An 18,309-nucleotide genomic window follows, 5' to 3' on the forward strand; every position below is an offset into this window, starting at 1 on the left:
GCCACGCTCTTAGAGAAAAACTCGAATGTGTGCACAAGGAGACGCGAATGAGGATTTCTACCTGTAGCAAAGAATGCAATAGCACAAAAACCAAAATGCCAAGAGCCCAACAACAGGGGATTGGTTAAATAAACTCTGGGATACCCAATACTATAAAAGATGAGACCTTTATTTTTTATTGACATGAAAAGATCTCTAATATGTTCTGGTGGGAAAAAGAGGCAATGAAAACTACGATGAAATATGATTTGAAACCCACCGAAAAGGCAAAAGTTAGAAAATCGGCCAATACCAAGTGTTGGCAAGAATGTGGGGCTACAGAAGTCAGCAACCACATTGGTGACAGTGTAACCATTCTGCTGAGGTTGAAGACACACGTATACTCAACTCAGCAATTCCATTTCTGGGTATATTCCATTCTTGCTCATGTGCATAAAGAGCTAAACTTCAGTAATAGCAAGAAGCAAAACTAACAAAGAAACTGGAAACAACCTAAATATCTACCAACAGTAGACTTGATGAACAAAAAGGTAGTCTATACATATAAGACAATCCTATATAGCATTAAAAAAAGAATGAGCTTTATGCAGCAACACAGAGGAACTTTAAAAATAGTATCAGGTGGAGAAATCAAGTTGCAAGAGGGTCCATAAAGAATGACATCATACAAATCTAGAGAGAGGAAAAGTAAATTAGTAATGCACTGGGGCTGGGAGGGGTTGGGACGGAATGGGGAGTAGCTGTTAATGGGTATGGACTTTCTTTATGGGGTGATGAAAATGTCCTTACATGAACTCTTGGGATGGTTGTGCAACTCTGTGGGTACACTATACACCACTGAGAGGTACACCTTATATCGGGGAACTGCATGCTAGGTGAATTCTGTCTCAATAAAGCTGTCAAAAAAATGATGCCACAGAGTTCAAAAAGCAGCAGAGGGAAACAATATACTATGTACGATCAAACATTTATGGTCAATTATAAAGAAAAGCAAAAAAAGGCTCAACACAAAAATCAGGTTGGCATTCCCTCTAGGAATGAGGCTGACGGGGGCTCACAGAGGGGCTTCGGAGCCCTGGAAAATTCCATTTCTTAAGCTGGGTGATGAGGGTATGGTTATTGTGTTACTATATTCTACACTAAAATATACGTTTTATATATATGTATACATATATATACAAACACACACACACCATTTTACCTATCAAACAATTCTATAACCCAAAGATATTTTTAAATGCCCCTTTCCCCTTAAGTGTTGGTATAAAGTTGATTTAAATAAATAATTGAAATAAAATCATTTTCTAGTAAAGCATTTTGTTATTTAATCGTCTCTGTGTGTGTATGTGTGTCAGAGTCTATATGATATGTTTTTGTCATAATCTGAAATTCTAAACAATTCAAACAGTTTCACCTTTTTCACAACAGTCTAATCTGAATTTTAATGAGGAAACTCTTACATCTTTCAATAAACTACTCAGTTGAAGTAGCCCTTTTTTCCCCTTTATGCATCTGTGTTGGTTGTACAGAAAAGGCATCCGGCAGACAGTAAGTTTACCTGTTTATCATTAATGGAGTGCTTTTCAATTTCTTTCTTTGCCTGCACCAGCCTGTCCTGAAAGCAAGAAAGAACAATTAGTTCTGGCGACTGTCTATTTGCTTGTTTGTTCAAAAGGAGAGAAAAAGTAATGCTTTGTGTAAGTACTTATCAAATTCTAGGAAACACACAAGACAGCACCTATGTTGTGCAGCGATGGGCCACCGCTGACGAAAGAAAGCAGCTGCAGAGTACGTTAAGCTATGGTTAAGTAAAGCAAGTTTTTAAATTCATTGCATAGAAAGATAATAGAAAAATAAATGAACTTCAAAATCCCAATTAAGAGTAATATTAATTGCTGATGGTCATCTTATCAGTTCGAATCAATGTTTTGATTTGACATTATTTAGTTGATATAAAACAGGAACAGCCATGTGGATATGCAATTAGGAATGCGTATGATTCCATGTCGAGAGATCGCCCAATAATATTTCCCTCCTCTGCTATAAAAGCAAACATAGTAAAAATCACTTTTCAGATGGACTGGATAAATCTATGCCTGGCTACTCTCAAAAATACTCCTCACAGACAAGCAAAGTTGTCCATATAACAGTAATTCTTCCAACGTCTCAATTTCACTTGTTTCACTCATTTTCAAGAAGACAAACATCAGACTACAATGTCTTAATTTGCTATAAAAGATGTAATTCAGATACATCACAACAGCAGAAAAGCACAAAAAAGAAAGTGAACCTATGGAAAGACACAACTGTCTTCTAAACATCATTGTGTCTATAATAAAATAATATTGTTTTATGAACAAAGATATACACAACTCGACTTGGCGAAAATCAAAACAAAAAATTACATCAGAAAAGTGAAGGACTTCTAGAGGCCAGAAGGCACATCTGCTCTTTCACCTCCATCCACGCAAGGACCACACAATGGCCTTCTGAGCACTCGGAACATGGGCCTCCCTGCCTCCTTTTCGTCTGCCTCATGTCAAACACAGGCATTGTTTAAACCTCACAAAACGCCTTTATTACAGTTATGCTTCCATTCCTGTAAGGCAGCGTCAATGCCAAAGCAAATTCTCTCTTAGAGAAGTCATTACATACATAAAAGGTAGCTACTTCTGCCTTTCTTGATTTTAAAGAGATTATGGATGCCCAAGCCTAATTCTGTCACTGTTTGAATGTTTCCCCAGTGCCCCCCATGGCCAGCCATTTCCACTGAGGCCTGCTCACTTGTGCACCCTCTACCTGAGCAGTCACCATACTCCTGCCCTCCTTTTGCACAGGGACATCCCAGTCCCCAGGAACGGATGCCACTCTGTTGTTCCCATTCCCTCCATCACCTCCTTCACATCTTCATTCAACAAGGAAGTCTGAGCACCTGCTGAGCCAACTATGCCAGCCTCAGAACAATCACAGTGGACAATACAACCCTGGTCACTTCCCCCGCCCCAGGGAGCAAGAGGACTGGATGCCACAATAGTGTGACTGCTTCATGGGGCATGGAAGCAACTTGAGAAAGAACAACAGACCACGAATTAAAAGAGAAACGGGAGATTAAAGATGGCTACACTGACACTCTCCCGGGACCAAACTGGAATTACAACTAAAATATAGAAAAACCATCCTAAATAACCAACTGCAGCTGGGGAAGACTAGCTGGAGAGCACCCTCATAACCAAGGAGGGAAAGTGGAGACCGCATAGAGACTGGAAGTGCGGAGGCACCAGAGGGCTGGCTGGGCTCCCACAGGCCACAGCTGAAGGTTTAGGGGGATATCTCAGCTGTGGGGGGTTCCCAATGAGGACTCCGGGGTCTAAACCCCAGGATAGGCTTCCCAGCCAAGAGCACCAGAACTGAGAAAGGTGCTCAAATAACATCTGGCTGTGAAAAGCAGCCTGGTTTCTGTCTGCCAGGGAGAGACAGCTGGAAATGCAGGCAGCCTCTTAAAGGGCCAACACACAAAGTTTCATGTGCAGCCACTCAGCTTGGACTCCAGCAGAGGGAGGGCAGAGTGCACTGGAGCTGTGTGAGGAGAATCTAGGGTTGCGTAGGCTCTGGAGATAGAGCTCAGAAGTCACCTCTCTAGATTCCTGTGCTGAATCATTCCCCCATACAGCAGAGGACTTCTTTCACTGGAAGACATTTATCTTTCAAGCAGCTTTTGCCTCAGGGGGAAGCAATTGCCCTACCCTGATGGAAAACCTCTCACCCTACCCATTGGAGTTTCTACAGCCTGAGGCTCATTAAGAGAATCAGATTAATCAGCCTATAGGAAGAGGCAGACTTCAGAGTGCTTTGAGTCTCTGCCTGACCTGCTTCTGGACCCAGGCCTTGGAAAAGCAGACTGTGGTGTGCATCTTGGTCCTGTCCAACTGCACCCAGCCCCAACAGAGGGGACCTCAAGCCGAGGGTAATTGATAGCTCCAAACAGGGTATTCAGGACCAGTCACAAACTGCATCTGACATTGGCCTGCACCACAGACCCTCCAAAAAGACTGAGAGTCCTAGCAGATCTACCTAATACATAGAAACAAACACACACAGGCAACCAAAATGAGGATACAAAAAAAATAAGCCCCAAATGAAAATACAAGATAAGTTTCCAGAAAAAGAGCTAAATGAAATGGAAATAAGCACTCTATCAGACGTAAGAGTTCAGAATACTGACTGTAAGGATGCTCAACAGCATAAAAAAAGATATGGGAACTATGAAGGAAATTAAGAATGACATAGCCAAAATAAAGAATACACTGGAAGGAATAAACAGCAGATTAGGGGAAGCTGAAGATCGGATCAGTGAATTAGAAGACAGGGTAGAAAAAAATCACTCACTCAAAGGTCCAAAAAGAAAAAACAATTAAAAAACAGGAGGACAGTCTAAGGGACCTGTGAGACAACATAAAATGTAACAGTATTTGCATCACAGGAATGCCAGAAGGGGAGAAGAATAAGCAAGGGATAGAGAATTTGTTTGAAGAAATAATGGCAGAAAACTTCCTTAACCTGGTGAAGGAAAAAGTCACACAAGTTCAGGAGGCACAAAGAGTCCCAAGCAGAAAGAATCCAAAGAGGCCCACGCACAGACACATCATAATTAAAATGATGCCAAGCATTCAAGACAAAGACAGAATCTTAAAGGCAGCTAGAGAAAAGCAATCTGTTACCTACAAAGGAGCTCCCATAAGGCTGTCAGCTGACTTCTCATCAGAAACTCTACAGGCCAGAAGGGAATGGCATGAAGTATTCAAGGTAATGCAAAACAAGGATCTGAAACCAAGAATACTCTATCCAGCAAGACTACCATTCAAGATAGATGGTGAAATAAAGATTTTCCCAGACAAAAAAAACGCTAAAGGAGTTTATCACCACCAAGCCAGCATTGCAGGAAATGTTAAAGGAACTGCTATAATTAGAAGTAGAAACTGAGAGAGAGAGAAACATAGGCATAAAAAATTAAAATGGCAATAGATAAGTACCTATCAATAATAACCTTAAGTGTAAAGGGATTAAATGCTCCAATAAAAAGGCATAGGGTGGCTCACTGGATAAGAAAACATGACCCAAATATATGCTGTCTACAAGAGACCCACTTCAAAACAAAAGACTCACACAGGATGAGAGTGAAGGGATGGAAAAAAAACTTTCCATGCAAATGGAAATGAAAAAAAACCTGGGGTAGCAATACTCATACTGAACAAAATAGACTTCAAAATGAAGATCATAACAAGAGACAAGAAAGGTCATTACATAATACTAAAGGGATTGATCCAACAAGAGGATATAACCCTGATAAACATATATGCACCCAATATAGGAACACCTAAATTTATAAAAAACTTCTGGAGGACTTTAAGGGAGAGATTCACAGCGATAGTCATACTAGAAGACTTTAAACATCCCACTGATTTCACTGGATAGATCTTCCAAACAAAAAAATCAAACAAGGAAACAGTGACCCTAAATGGTACACTAGATCAGATGGATTTAATTGACATTTACAGAACATTTCACCCCAAAGCTGCAGAATATACATTCTTCTCAAGTGCATATCAGTAGATGAGTGGACAAAAAAGCTGTGGTACATTTATTTCATGGAATACTATGCAGCTGTAAAAAAGAAGGATCTCTTATCCTTTGGGACAGCATGTAGGAACTGGAGAATATTATGCTTAGCGAAGTAAGTCAGTCAGAGAAAGAAAAGTACCACATGATCTCACTCATATGTGGAATGTAATAAACAAAATAAACTGAGGAACAAAATAGATCCAGAGACATAGAAGCATGGAACTGACTGAGGGATCTCAGAGGGAAGGTGGGGGTGGGGAAGCAGGTAGGGAGAGATTAATCAAAGAACTTACATGTCTATAAGCATAACCCATTGACACAGACATTGGTATGGGGAAGGCCGGGGGTTGGGTGGATTCGGAGTGGAAAAGATCTATGGGGGGAAAGAGGGGACATCTATAAAAAAAATTAAAATAAAAAGTATGAACTGAAAAGCACGGTTTGCTCAACTGCTGGGGAGGACTGAGATTCCTCAGTGGGTCAGGGTTTCACTAGAGATGTGCATCATGTCATAAGCAAATTAGAAATATCCACGCATCCTTCAGGACTCAGATATCAGCTCCACCATCGCTTCTGCTGGCACCTCTGGTGGGTGGAAGGCCCTCCAGGGCTTCCCACGGCCAAGTGTGCTGCTTAACTTCCTCTTGGCTTCTCCCATCCCAAGATCAGCAGCCTCTATGGTATTGCCTAATTGTTGCTGGCACTAAATAAATATTTGTGGAGCTGATCTGACTTCGACCAAGAAATTGCCCAGAATATGAGAAACAACCAGTGGTTCAGGAAGCAAACCTCAAACCAGAGATTTCCAGCCAGGTATCACACCAGGATATCTGACTAATTGAAAATTGAGTGAGTTAGTAATAACATGCCTAGAAGACTTACCTCATTTCGTGCAACCAGAGTTATAAATGCACCTTGTTTGTAGCACTCGATAGCAATGCACTTTCCAATTCCACTGGAGCCCCCCGTGACCTAAAAGCAAAAATAAGAAACGTCTCCTTAGCACTTGGCATTTCCCTTCTGTGGGAAGTTCAATTAAAATCATTATGATGGGCTCTAAAAACCAATATAAGAACTAGATTTTTAGCTACTGTCGCTTTTTCACCTCAGACTTCATGGACGGGATGAGTGCAAACACAGAAGATGGTACCATCAGCAGGGCTGCTGCCACTGTTGTACTCAGCACTGAACTATACAGGTTGTCCCAAAAAAATGTATACACGTTTTGAATACTTACAAAGGCAGTTTATTAAAATATATTTCATTTTCAAAATGTAATAGAATCAGCTGTTAAAGTGTGTATACGTTCTGGGGGGACATCCTGTATATACACTGCATACCTATACTATTTTCCGGAGTTCGCAGAGGGAAAGAGCCCTATAAATCTAGCTAATAAATAATACATGAGTCCCAAGTGCCCATCAATAGACGAGTGGATAACGATGTCGTACATGTATACAATGGAGTATTACTCAGCCATAGAAAAGCATGATATCTTCCCATTTGTGACAGCATGGATGGACCTAGAGGATATTATGCTAAGTGAAATAAGTCAGGCAGAGGAAGACAAATGCCAAATGATTTCACTTATATGTGGAATCTAAAAAACAATATATAAAAAAATTAAAATTAAATTAAAATATAAACAAACAAGCAAAACAGAAACAGACTCATAGATACAGAGAACAAACTGATGGTTGTCAGCTGGGGGGGGGTTGGGGGAAAAGGTGAAGGGATTGAGAAATACAGATTGGTAGTTACAAAATAGTCACAGGGATATAAAGTCGAACATAGGCAATATAGTCAGTAATATTGTAATAACTATGTATGGTGCCAGGTGGGTACTGGAATTACTGGGGAAGATCACTTTGTAAATTATATAAATGTCTAACCACTATGCTGTACAGCTGAAACTACTATAAAATATTGAATGTCAACTGAAATTAAAAAAGAAAAATACTAAAAAAAATAATAAAACATTAGTCTGCCTTTGAGTCCAATGCTAAGTGAATCTTATTTCCTTACTGCATACCTCCTCTGCATGACCAGCTCTACAAGAGATGCAAAGAACGGTCACCTGCATACGTCTTGTGATATTGTCAGTGACTGTTTATTATAAAGTAATGTATGATCGCATGGAAATCCTGAAGAGCACAGCTTTTCTGCCCCTCACCATCTACAGCTCAGCCATCCTGGCAGTCTTTCAGATCCACGCTCTCGCGCCAACAGCACAATGGGCCTCTGCACATCCTATGTCCCCGGCAGGGAGGCTCTCCTGCCCTCTGTTCATCTAGCTGGCACCTACTCACCCATCACATCTCAGCTCAAACACTGCTTCCTCAGGAAAGCCTTCCCGGACTCCCCGGCATCTCCTCCACCCACTTTTCAGCAGTGCATCCTTTATCCTTCAGTCTATGGCACTCACAGGGGCAAACAGCCAGGGACTGATTGGTGTGATTATTTAACTCACAACCATTTCTCCTATCACCGCCCCATAAACTTCATTAAAAATACCAACTCTATTTTCGCTCCCCACTATATTCCTAGCACTTACACAGTGTCTGACAAATAGGAAGGACTCAATATATATTTAACTTAATAAGACAAATGCAGTATTTTCTTTCTAGTCATTTTCCCTATGCAGATTTTTATATACTATGGGCCAGGGGAGTGGGGGGCTCAGGGCTGTCAGATGAAGGGGAAGGGAAGTGTCAGGACGCATCTGTCCTAACAGGGTACTGTATCCTACTTAAAAATAATCAGGCCGCAGTATCTTATGTCAAAAAACTAAAAGGCTTTACAATATTGCACTCACAGCTCTATCAAAACTTAACCATTTCCCTATAGTCAGACATTTGGATTATTTCCAATACTTTACTGTTAGGTATTAGTTGTGCTGTAATGAACATCCCTGACCCATCCCATGATTTTAAATCTTCCTAAAGCCCCTCCTACACAATGTACCAATCTCCATGCCACTCCTAGCCACCCCCTCCTTCTCTCTAGCCCCATCTTTCCACCAGCGATGAAATTTCTTTGATGGGTCACAAACCAATTACCTACAGATTACTGTAAAAACATACCTGTTGCCTAGGTGAGCAGTTGCCTCTGCTATGGAGCTGTTTCATGGGTGGTTTCGGTTTATAAATTTGCACCGGACATTCCAATTCCATAGCAATTAACAGGACATCTAACAATATCCTGGCTGTTTTATGAGGTTCCTGCTGCCTAAATGTCCCTCCACCCAATATCCCCCACATACCTACATTTCCAAATCCTGCCTATCCTGCAGAGGCCAGCTCCACGTCCCCTCCTCCAAGCAGCTCTTCCTGACTTGCCACTCAGTCCCATTCTCTTCCTGTCACTTTCTACCTTGTATGCAGTTCCTTATGTACATGTCTTAGTCCCCTTGCCAGACTGTAAGTCCCTTGAGGACCAGTACCCATTCCAATTCATCTCCCTCATTTCTAGTACAGTGCAAGACACAAGCAGCTGCAAAATAAACACTTGACTACATTAATTTGCAGAATGGCGTATGGTACCATTTCTCTGAAAGATATGACGACAAGAATGCTTATAAGTAAAATTTTTCTATTCATTATTCAATGAATGAATGGAAGTTGAAGTTATGGAGTTAATGAGAAAATGTACATGCTGTAAAGTGCCATATAGATATTAGCTGTTGTTATTATTGCTGCCCTTTTCTAGACTGTAATAAGTCACTCTGCTGTGTGAAATAACTGCAAAGCAAAGAATTGTTCGACCTGATCACTTCTAAGATTTTTCCATAAGAGCAAGAGTAGGACTTCAACTTCTGGGTCATGGTTCATGGGAAACGAACCTTATTCAGTCAAGCCAGCTAATTCTTAGAAGGCACCTAAGAATAAGCCATTTCGGGGCAACGTTGTTCTGGAAGTTGTAAGCAAATAATATAAGAGATGTTCACAATGTACTGAGTTGCCTGACAATTGGTAAACTGAGCCCAGATGTGGGACACTAAAGATAACAGTTTAATTTCTCTTCCTTTATCATTCCCTCTTATTACTCACTGGAAATACTGTTTAAATGTTACTAACTCTTTAATCACACCCTAAACCTCTTATTGAGGGCAAGAGAGGGGAGGGTGTCACAAGGAGAGTTGCTCCCAGCCATCCCCAAAAAACGAGAACTTGATTTTCCAGTACGCAAGTCGATTAAACAGCTTTTTCAAAACCAGCTGATGTAAATAAGCACATACCCTGTAAGACTTCTGCGCGGTAATTAGGGCGATAACACTAGCCCGTAAGAACTGTTCTAAAAACGAAACACGAAATAGTTTCGAGCCAGCCTGTCCATGCTCCCACCCGAGCAGGCATTCCCAGCATCAGCTCCCTCTCCCACCACCACCTGGGCTGGTCCTCACGCATCTCTCGGGGAAAAATAATTAGGTTTTCACTCCCCTCAAGACATTAAAAAAGAGGACAGATGGCGACATCATGTGAATTATTTGCACCACCCTCACATTACTTACAAGGGCACATTAACACCTGGGCAGTGAAAAGAAGAAACTCCTCTTGGCCTATCCCAGACCTGTCCTGCATCTCACCTGCCTGCGGCCTGCGGCCTGATGGGGCTGGGGGACGGGGTGAAGGTTAAGTGAAACCCTCTTGGAAACTCTGGCCCAAGCTTGCTTTCCATCACTCCTTTTGGCTTCGCCTTTTTCCAAGGCATGCTCTGCAAGCCTAAGTTCTGAAAGAGCGCAGCTCTGAAAGCCATGCTTCCGTGGCCGGCGTTATCCTGCGGGGGGACCAGACGCCGCCAGCCTTTGGCAGGTCGGTCAGGTTCTGCTCCTCTCTCCCTCCTGCTCCCTCCCAGAGAATTCACACTCCCCTCCTCCTCTGCCCCCCGCCCCGTCGGGGACAGCAGGAGTGGGCAATTCGCCCACAGCCTCACAAAAGAGAACTTCAAGGACACCCCCTTTCTCATTCACGACGCCGGTCCAGGTGTCCAGCGCGCTGAAGGAAACGCCCATCCTGTCCGACCACGGCTCGGGGAGGACCCTCAAGCATGTCACCCGCGGGGCCCCGGGAGGATCTGTGCCGCCAGCTGAGTGACGAGCGGCCTGTCCTTACTCACAGCCTCCGAGCCTGCGCCTCGAAGCGGCCGCCCGGGAAAGGGGCCCCTCCTCGGCGGGAGGGGGGCGCTGCGCCTCCCGCGGGAAACGAGCGGGTCCCCCGCGGTCCCGAGGCACCGGCCGGGAGGATGCGCGCGTCCCCCGGGCTCCGCGGCGCGGGCGCAGGGTCGCGCTGGAACCGCCCCCAGCCCGCCCGGGCCGCGCAGTGTAGACGCGGCTGAGGGTCCCCGGGCGCCTCCCGCCGGCCAGGCCGCCCGGCCCCCCGAGCTCCGGCCGGTTTCACCCCCGGGGCGCCTTTGGCAGCGGCTCGGTGTGCCCCTCGCACGGCCGCCTCCCAGCCCCGAGCGCCCCGGCCCGGCCCTTTCCCGCCTCCCCGCTGCGTCCTGGACAAAGTTTCTCAGCCCCTCGGTGGACCCGTCGGGAAGCTGAGGACAAAAACAGCCCGTCCCGGGGACGCGCCGGGATCGCCGAGGGCGCCCCGGCCCCCAGAGCGCGGCGAGGAGCCCGCGGGGGCGGAGGACGCGCCCCCAGGCCCCGGGCGGGGGCGGGGCCCGGCGCGGCGGCAGGTGCCCCGGGCTCGGAGAGGGGCGCGCCGGGAGGGGGCCACTCACCACCACATGCGCGCCGGGCAGCGCGAGGGGCTTGGGGCTGATGAGCGGAGACAGCATGTAGAGCAGCAGCACGAACGCCACGAGGCCGGTGCCCACGAGCAGCAGCATCGCGCGCGGCCGCGGGCCCGGCGGGCGGCGCAGGGATCTCGCGCGGTCGCCGAGCGGGAGCCGGTGTTTGGGTTCCCGGCGGGCGGCGGCCGAGGGGAAGAGGCGGAGCCGGCAGGGGGCGGGGCGGCGGCGCGGGGACGCGGGAGCCGGGTGCTCCGCGCCCGCGGCGGCCGGGCCGCGCCGCAGCCTCCCCGGGGTCCCCGGCGCCCCCGCCCGCGGCGCGCCCCCTTCTCCGGGAGCGCCCCTGCGCGGGCGCGGGGAAGGCGCCGGTTCGGGTCGCGGGCGACTCAGGACCGCGGAGAGCGGGCTTCCCGGCCTCCCCGTGGCGCGTGGGCGGCGGGCGCGCTCGGCGGTGCGGATCCGCCACGTCGCGCGCGCGCGGCCCGCCTGGCGGGAGGCGGTGCGGAGCGATCCGCGCGCGGGCTGTGCGGCCGGACCCTGCCCGCGGCCTGGAGGCCCGGGTGCAAGGTCCGAAATCCCGGCCTCCATTTCACCGGCCTGGGCGCGCCGAGAAAATGGTCACGGCCCGCTGTCGCTGTTCAGAGGAACATGATTCAGTGCCTTGAGCTCAGTTCATCTTTTTTACCAGATTTAAATTAGAAAAAAAAACACCCTTGAGATCTACATCCCGAGCTAAAGTTCGTAATAAATGTTTACTATACTGAGATGTGCAACCCTCAACTGCAATCAATACTAGAACATTTCATTACACCCTCTCCCCCCAGCAAAAAACCTTGTACCCAAAACTTTGCGCCCATTAGCAGTCGCTGCCCTTTTCCTCTCTGCCCTAGGCAATCCCCAGTGTTTGTCTTTATAGATTTGCTTATCACAGGCATATATAAATGGAATCACATGCTCTGGAGCCTGTTGTATCTGGCTGCTTTCACTTAGCAGTGTTTGCAAGGTTCATCCATGTTGTACAACGCGTCAGTACTTCATTGTTTCTATCACCAAATTATATTCCATTGTATGGATAGAGCACATTTTATTTATCCAGGCATTAATTTATGGGCATTTAGGTTGTTTCCATTTGGGGGCTTTTACGAATAATGCTGCCGTGAATGTTCACATCCAGGTTTTTGTGAGGACACGTTTTCATTTATCTTGGGCGTAGACCTAGGAGTGGAATTGCTGGATCTTGTGGCTGGAAAGGGGTTTCTCTGGGAAACAACCTTACAGGGTGGTCTGGTCATAAATTCCTAACTGGGCAGGTGGTGCTGGGTAGTCATGCCCCAAGAACTTTAATAAAAGGCTTACCTTTGCCTTAAGCAAGCCCTGTCTGTTGTTTCTGTGCATCTAGGTTTACACACCTTTGAAATTATCCTTTTAGGCCCCTGAACACATAATCTTATTAACTATCCTGTAACCCAATCCCCTCCTTGCTTTCTCCCACCTTCAGGTAATCTTCCTTCCTTCCCTCTTTAATTCTAAATGCACAAAAGAAGCTGCACACTCATTTCTTGGAAGCATTTATCTCAGTGTGTTGAGAGCTTGCTTCCAGGCTTATCCTGTTTGGCTCAAATGCACTTTTATAAAAATTGTCTATAGGTTTGACGGTTCTTACATTGACAATCTTGTGATAACTCTGTTTCACCAAAACTACTAGACTGTTTTCCAAAGCAGCTGCACCATTTTACATTTTACATTCCCATCAACAATGTACGAGGATTCCAATTCCTCTATATCCTCAGCAACACTTCTCGTGTCTTTATTATTATTATTATTATTATTATATTATTTATTTTAGAGGGGGAGGAAAGGAGGAGATAGAAACTCCAATGAGAAAGAAACATGGATCAGAGCCTGTAGCCCGGGCATAAGCCCTGACTAGGAATCAAACCTGTGACCTCATGGGACTGCGCTCAACTGAGCCACACCGGCGGAGCACATCTGCCTTTTTCATCACAGCCTTCCTAGTGGGTGTGAAATGACATTTCATTGTGATTTTGACTTGCATAAGGCACATATTTTTGCTTGCTTGCTTTTCCTTTCTGTTGTTTTTAGAAACACTAAGGAGCTCAGGAGCAAAGGAGCTGAGTTTTTCTTCTTTATTAACTTACTGCCCAGAGTTAGCCAAATTACAAGGTGTAAGGGCACAGGCCCCAAGACTTGTGACACAAATTTCAAGTTTGCTAAGTCTCTAGAAGGATTAACAGAACTCACAGAGAACTGTTATACTCATGGTTATGGTTTACGACAAAGTCAGCTAAAGAAAAAAATGCCTGGGGCAGAGTATGGGGGGCTCTAAATGCACAGCTTCTGTTGCCATCTCCTATGGACTCAGGATGTGCGACCCTCCCAGCATTGGTGTGTGACCGTTTACATGGAGCACTGCCAACCAAGGAAGCTCCTCCGGTGCCCAGAGACTTTTAGTGGGGCTTCCTTACATGGGTGTGATTGATTGATGATTGATTGATTGATTGACCCTATGGCTGGACTCAGTCACCAGGTCAATTGCTAATGCATGATACAAAGCTTCCATGTATAACACATGGTCAGTCTTTCTGACATGGCCACGCCCTCCTTAAAATCCAGTTTGGCCAGCCCTCATCTAAACAAAGACACTGCTCTCAGGTATGACATTCCTGATTACTTCCCAGAAGCCAAAGACAAAGGCAGACCTTCTCTTTGGGCAAGGCCAAATTCTTTACTACAAGGTCACTACCTGGTCTTTGTTCAAAGCTGCCCTACAGATAAACAAACAGATATCTAATATTTGGAGGAGGCAGTGTGGAGTAGAAGGCTCTTAACTCAATTGCCCTATAGATTTGACCATCAATATCAGCATTGCAATCTCACTAATAAGACAGTGACAGCATTACACCATATTATTGTACCAGGTAGAAAAAAAGAAAGTTGAGCCCAGTTGGCGTGGCTCAGTGGTTAAGCGTCGACCTAGGATCCAGGAGGTCACAGTTGGATCACCAGTCAGGGCACACGCCTGGTTTGCGGACTGGATCCCCAGTCAGAAGCGTGTAAGAGGCAGCTGATCAATGACTCTCTCATCATTGATGTTTCTCTCTCTCCTGCCCCCTTCCTCTTTCTGAAATCAATAAAAACATGTATTTAAAAAAAAAAGTTAAGGTGATATGGAGAAAAGAGAAAAGTGTAGTCACAAGAACTACATAGGCACACTAGCACCCTCTCCCACCCTTTCTCCTCCAGACCCCAGAAAAGTGGTGGAATCTGTGTAGTGGAGACTGTCCTTGGTCCCCCTTCTGCTAAGTGTGAGCACACACTCACCAAGGCCTGTAAGTCAGCCCTCCCTGCCTTTACCTTCCCCTCCCCTGTTCCAACTGCCTCTTTCGACGCGCTATTAGACCTTTACTCTGAGGATGATGTGCGACACGCTATGTCCATTCGATGTGCTCTCTCTTTGACCACTGTCAGACTCTGTGTGCTGTAAAATGTGCTTCGAGGTCTGAAGAAACGTAATTTGGAGGTCCAAACTGGTGCAATATTCTGGTTCAGTCTTTTATAGCGTTTTGAGCACTGCATCTACCTCTGGGCATGCAAATCCCAGTCCAGAGTCAGTCTATTCTGGTCAAGGTCCATTTGTAAACTTCCAGGGCTAAAAGCATCTGCCTGCCTCCAGCTCTGTGTCACACCTTCCCTCTGGGGAATCTGCCCAATAGCCATCAGTAGCCTCTGTGCTCTTGTTGGCACAGAAAAATTCTCTTTAACGGCCAGTTTTCTATTGCCTTTCTACTTGACTGTATGGCCAGGCCATTAGCCAGTGCCCAGGAGTTGGTTCAACCCAAATAGGGACTAACAGCATGTAACTCAGCCAACTGAACTGGTTTTTACCGTCTTCAGAATGGCAGCCTTCCAAACAGGCTGCTGTCCATTCATCTTTAATCTGACATCCATAAAAACAAGCAGATCTTCTTTTGGTCAATAGAGAGCTATGCATAGGACACTTGCCCAAGTGGCCAAGGGCGCTACAGGTCCAGGAATTCCTCAGATGGTTCCAAAGTCAGCCCTGGAGTCTGTTTGCCATGAACACAGTTAACCTCTTTGCATTTCCTGGTAGCATGTTCCGGCAAAACCCATCCCACTTCATTATGAAACTCTTCTGGGCACTGCCTTTCCCATTAGAGTGTTTCTCTAACATCACCAAAGAGGACATATCTCCCATTGGTTCTGTCTCTCTGGGGAACCCTGACTAATACAGGAGGGATCCTGGGTTTAAAGGCAAAACTATGAAACCTTTAGAAAACACATCGGATTTTAAAAGAATGAAGACTTTGGTCAGTCAGAGGGGGGGAAAATTAGGTCACTTACTTACAAAAGAAATCAGGCTAGTTTCAGATTTCTCCATAGCAACATTCAACACGAGAGGACAATGATAGATCTATAAGATCCTCAAGGAAAGAATGTTGAGCCAGGGTTTTAGATCCAGCTAATCTGTATTTCGCTCACTGAACATGTAATAATTAAAGAAACAGTTTTCCCACGAGAGCTTCTTGAAGAAAGTATTAAGTCTTAGTCCACTTGGGCTGCTGTAACAGATCACCAGAGACAGGGTGGCTTATGAACAATAGAAGTTTGTTTCTCACAGTCTTGGGGGCTGGGAAGTCCAAAATCAAGGTCCTGGCAGATTTGAAGACATAGCAAGAAGGCAGTTTCTGAAAGCTGGAAACAGCTCTCACCAGAAACCGGAATCTGCTGGCACCAGGATCTTGGCCTTCCAGCCTCCAGGACTGTGAGAAATTGTTTAAGCTCCCCCACCCCGCCCCCGGCGTCTGCAGTGTTTTGTTATGCATGCCCTAGCTGGCATCATGCTGTCAAGTAATTTCAAATTTAAGTTATAAACATTACGGAATCCACAAATGTTACTTCACTAAGCCTATTTTGCAAAGCAAGAAGGAAGCAGAGAGCTGACTGACAAGCTGGCACAAGCTCCTTATCAAAGCAACTACTCCAGCAAGTTGTCCAGGCCCGGCAGCTGCCCTTTAGAGCACCCTCCTGCAGAAAACGGAAACAAGAGGACACATCTGGTGACAAAGGAATCCTTCCAAGTTTTAGAAAGCTCTGAGCTAGCTGTGTTTGTCAGCAAGGAATCTAGAAATGAATGTTCTGGCCCTACGCGGTTTGGCTCAGTGGTTAGAGCCTTAGCCCGAGGACTGAAGTGCCCCAGGTTCAATTCTGGTCAGGAGCACGAACCTTGGTTGCAGACTCGGGCCCTGGCCCTGGTTGGGGCATGTGTGGGAGGCAAGCAATTGATGTGTCTCTCTCCCATGGGTGTTTCTCTCTCTCCCTCCTTCCACTCTCTCTGAAAAAGCAATGGAAAAAATATCCTCGGGTGAGGGTTAAAAAAAAAACATTGTCATGTTAAAATTACATATATACTAAAAGAATTGTCATTACCACCCAGCTGGGCGTGGCTCAGAGATTGAGCATCGACCTGGGATCCAGGTCACAGTTCGATTCCTGGTCAGGGCACATGCCCAGGTTTCGGGCTCGTTCCCCAGTGAGGGGCGTGCGAAGGCAGCGGATCAATGACTCTTTCATTATTGATGGTCCTCTCTCTCTCCCTCTCCCTTCTTCTCTTTGAAATATATATTTAAAAAAAAAATTTGCCATTACCAGTATCTGTGCACCCATGAAACTGCAATAAAGGTACTCAGCTTTGCTTGTTTTATGAATTGGTCCTCAGTTTCTGAGCGTTAAGTTGCGGTTATTGGAAAATGGTCCTCAGCTACTTTAATGCAGATTCACTTCAAGCCCACCCACCCCCTGCTGCAGTCTGGCGCTGACGGCTCAGCAAGTGCACATGGGTTTCTAGTCATTTACTCTGCACAGCCCTACTGCCCCCATGAGCCTCTACTGGTTGGCTGTATAATTCAATCTTCCTTCAAGTTCTTTTGGTTTTGAACTTATTTCTTTAGAAATGTAAATTCTACTTTAGTCTTGACGGTTGTATTGTTTCATTAATCAGTGCATCTCCTTAAGGACACACTACGTACGGTTTTAACACTTCACTATCAGTGATGACTACACACCAAATCCTATTTCAAATGAAGTGAGTACAAATATTTTGGCGTTCATTTCTTCATAATCACTCCATCATCATCCTTAGGTACCATGTGCCACATTCAGGAATAGTATTTTGTTTGACACAAAAAAAGTGCAGTTAAATTCATATTATGTCATAAATTAAGATTAAAAATACTACTAGACTTTCCTTCTGAGGTTTAGCTTAGAATGTAAAACTCTTCAGTTAAAAAGAAAAGATACAGGCTTGAAACTGGGAAAGGGCCACTCTTATGAACAGAATTCCAAATAAAAAATGTAGCAGGAATGAGAGAAATTGAAAATCACCACTAGAACACAGAGTAATAACTGCTGCTGTAGGCAAGATCGACGAGTGGGTGCAAAACTAAGGAGAAACAGAATGATGCATAGCCTCAGTGCAGCTTCTCCCAAAGAGTTATCTAATACTGTGATTTTAACATATACCCACAAATTCTTGAAGTCTCTCCCTCTAGGAGGCTAAGTTTAATTTCCTTTCCCTTTTCCTCAAGGCTGGACTTGGTAACTAGCTTAAGAACAGAGTGTGGAAAGGAATAATAGTAACTTTACAATAGAAAAAACCCACCAGACATCATCTTAATCACGCGACCAAAGGTGCCGGACATCACTGAGAGTAAGACCGTGACTCGATACGCTGGTGGGCACATCGCTTATGCCGTCACTTCCCCTAAATCCCAAACCTGTCTGAGAGAAGGTATCAGGCAGGCCTAAATTGAGGGACAGTCTTCAAAACATCTGGCCAAAACTCTTCCGAAGTGTCTCAAATCCAAAAATAACAACAAAGAAAGTATCTTAAGCTCATGAAATCAAGGAAAGATTGAG

The 18,309-nt window shown here is 45.3% G+C and overlaps 1 protein-coding gene across 1 annotated transcript in view; it reads right to left on the bottom strand.

Annotated features, from left to right (window-relative positions):
• The window catches only part of KDSR (3-ketodihydrosphingosine reductase), a 37,859-nt gene extending 26,343 nt beyond the window's left edge, over window positions 1-11,516 (bottom strand). Inside the window, exons 1-3 of the mRNA XM_087819146.1 lie at window positions 11,344-11,516; window positions 6,502-6,591; window positions 1,559-1,615 (exon numbers count right to left, since the gene is read on the bottom strand). Coding sequence (XP_087675272.1) covers window positions 1,559-1,615; window positions 6,502-6,591; window positions 11,344-11,451 — 255 coding nt within the window. The 5' untranslated portion in view covers window positions 11,452-11,516. The remainder of the gene's footprint in view (window positions 1-1,558; window positions 1,616-6,501; window positions 6,592-11,343) is intronic.
• Window positions 11,517-18,309: the final 6,793 nt, after the last annotated feature.

Source organism: Miniopterus natalensis, chromosome 7 (assembly GCF_054644295.1).
Source record: "Miniopterus natalensis isolate mMinNat1 chromosome 7, mMinNat1.hap1, whole genome shotgun sequence".
In the NCBI taxonomy this organism is placed as follows: domain Eukaryota; kingdom Metazoa; phylum Chordata; class Mammalia; order Chiroptera; family Miniopteridae; genus Miniopterus; species Miniopterus natalensis.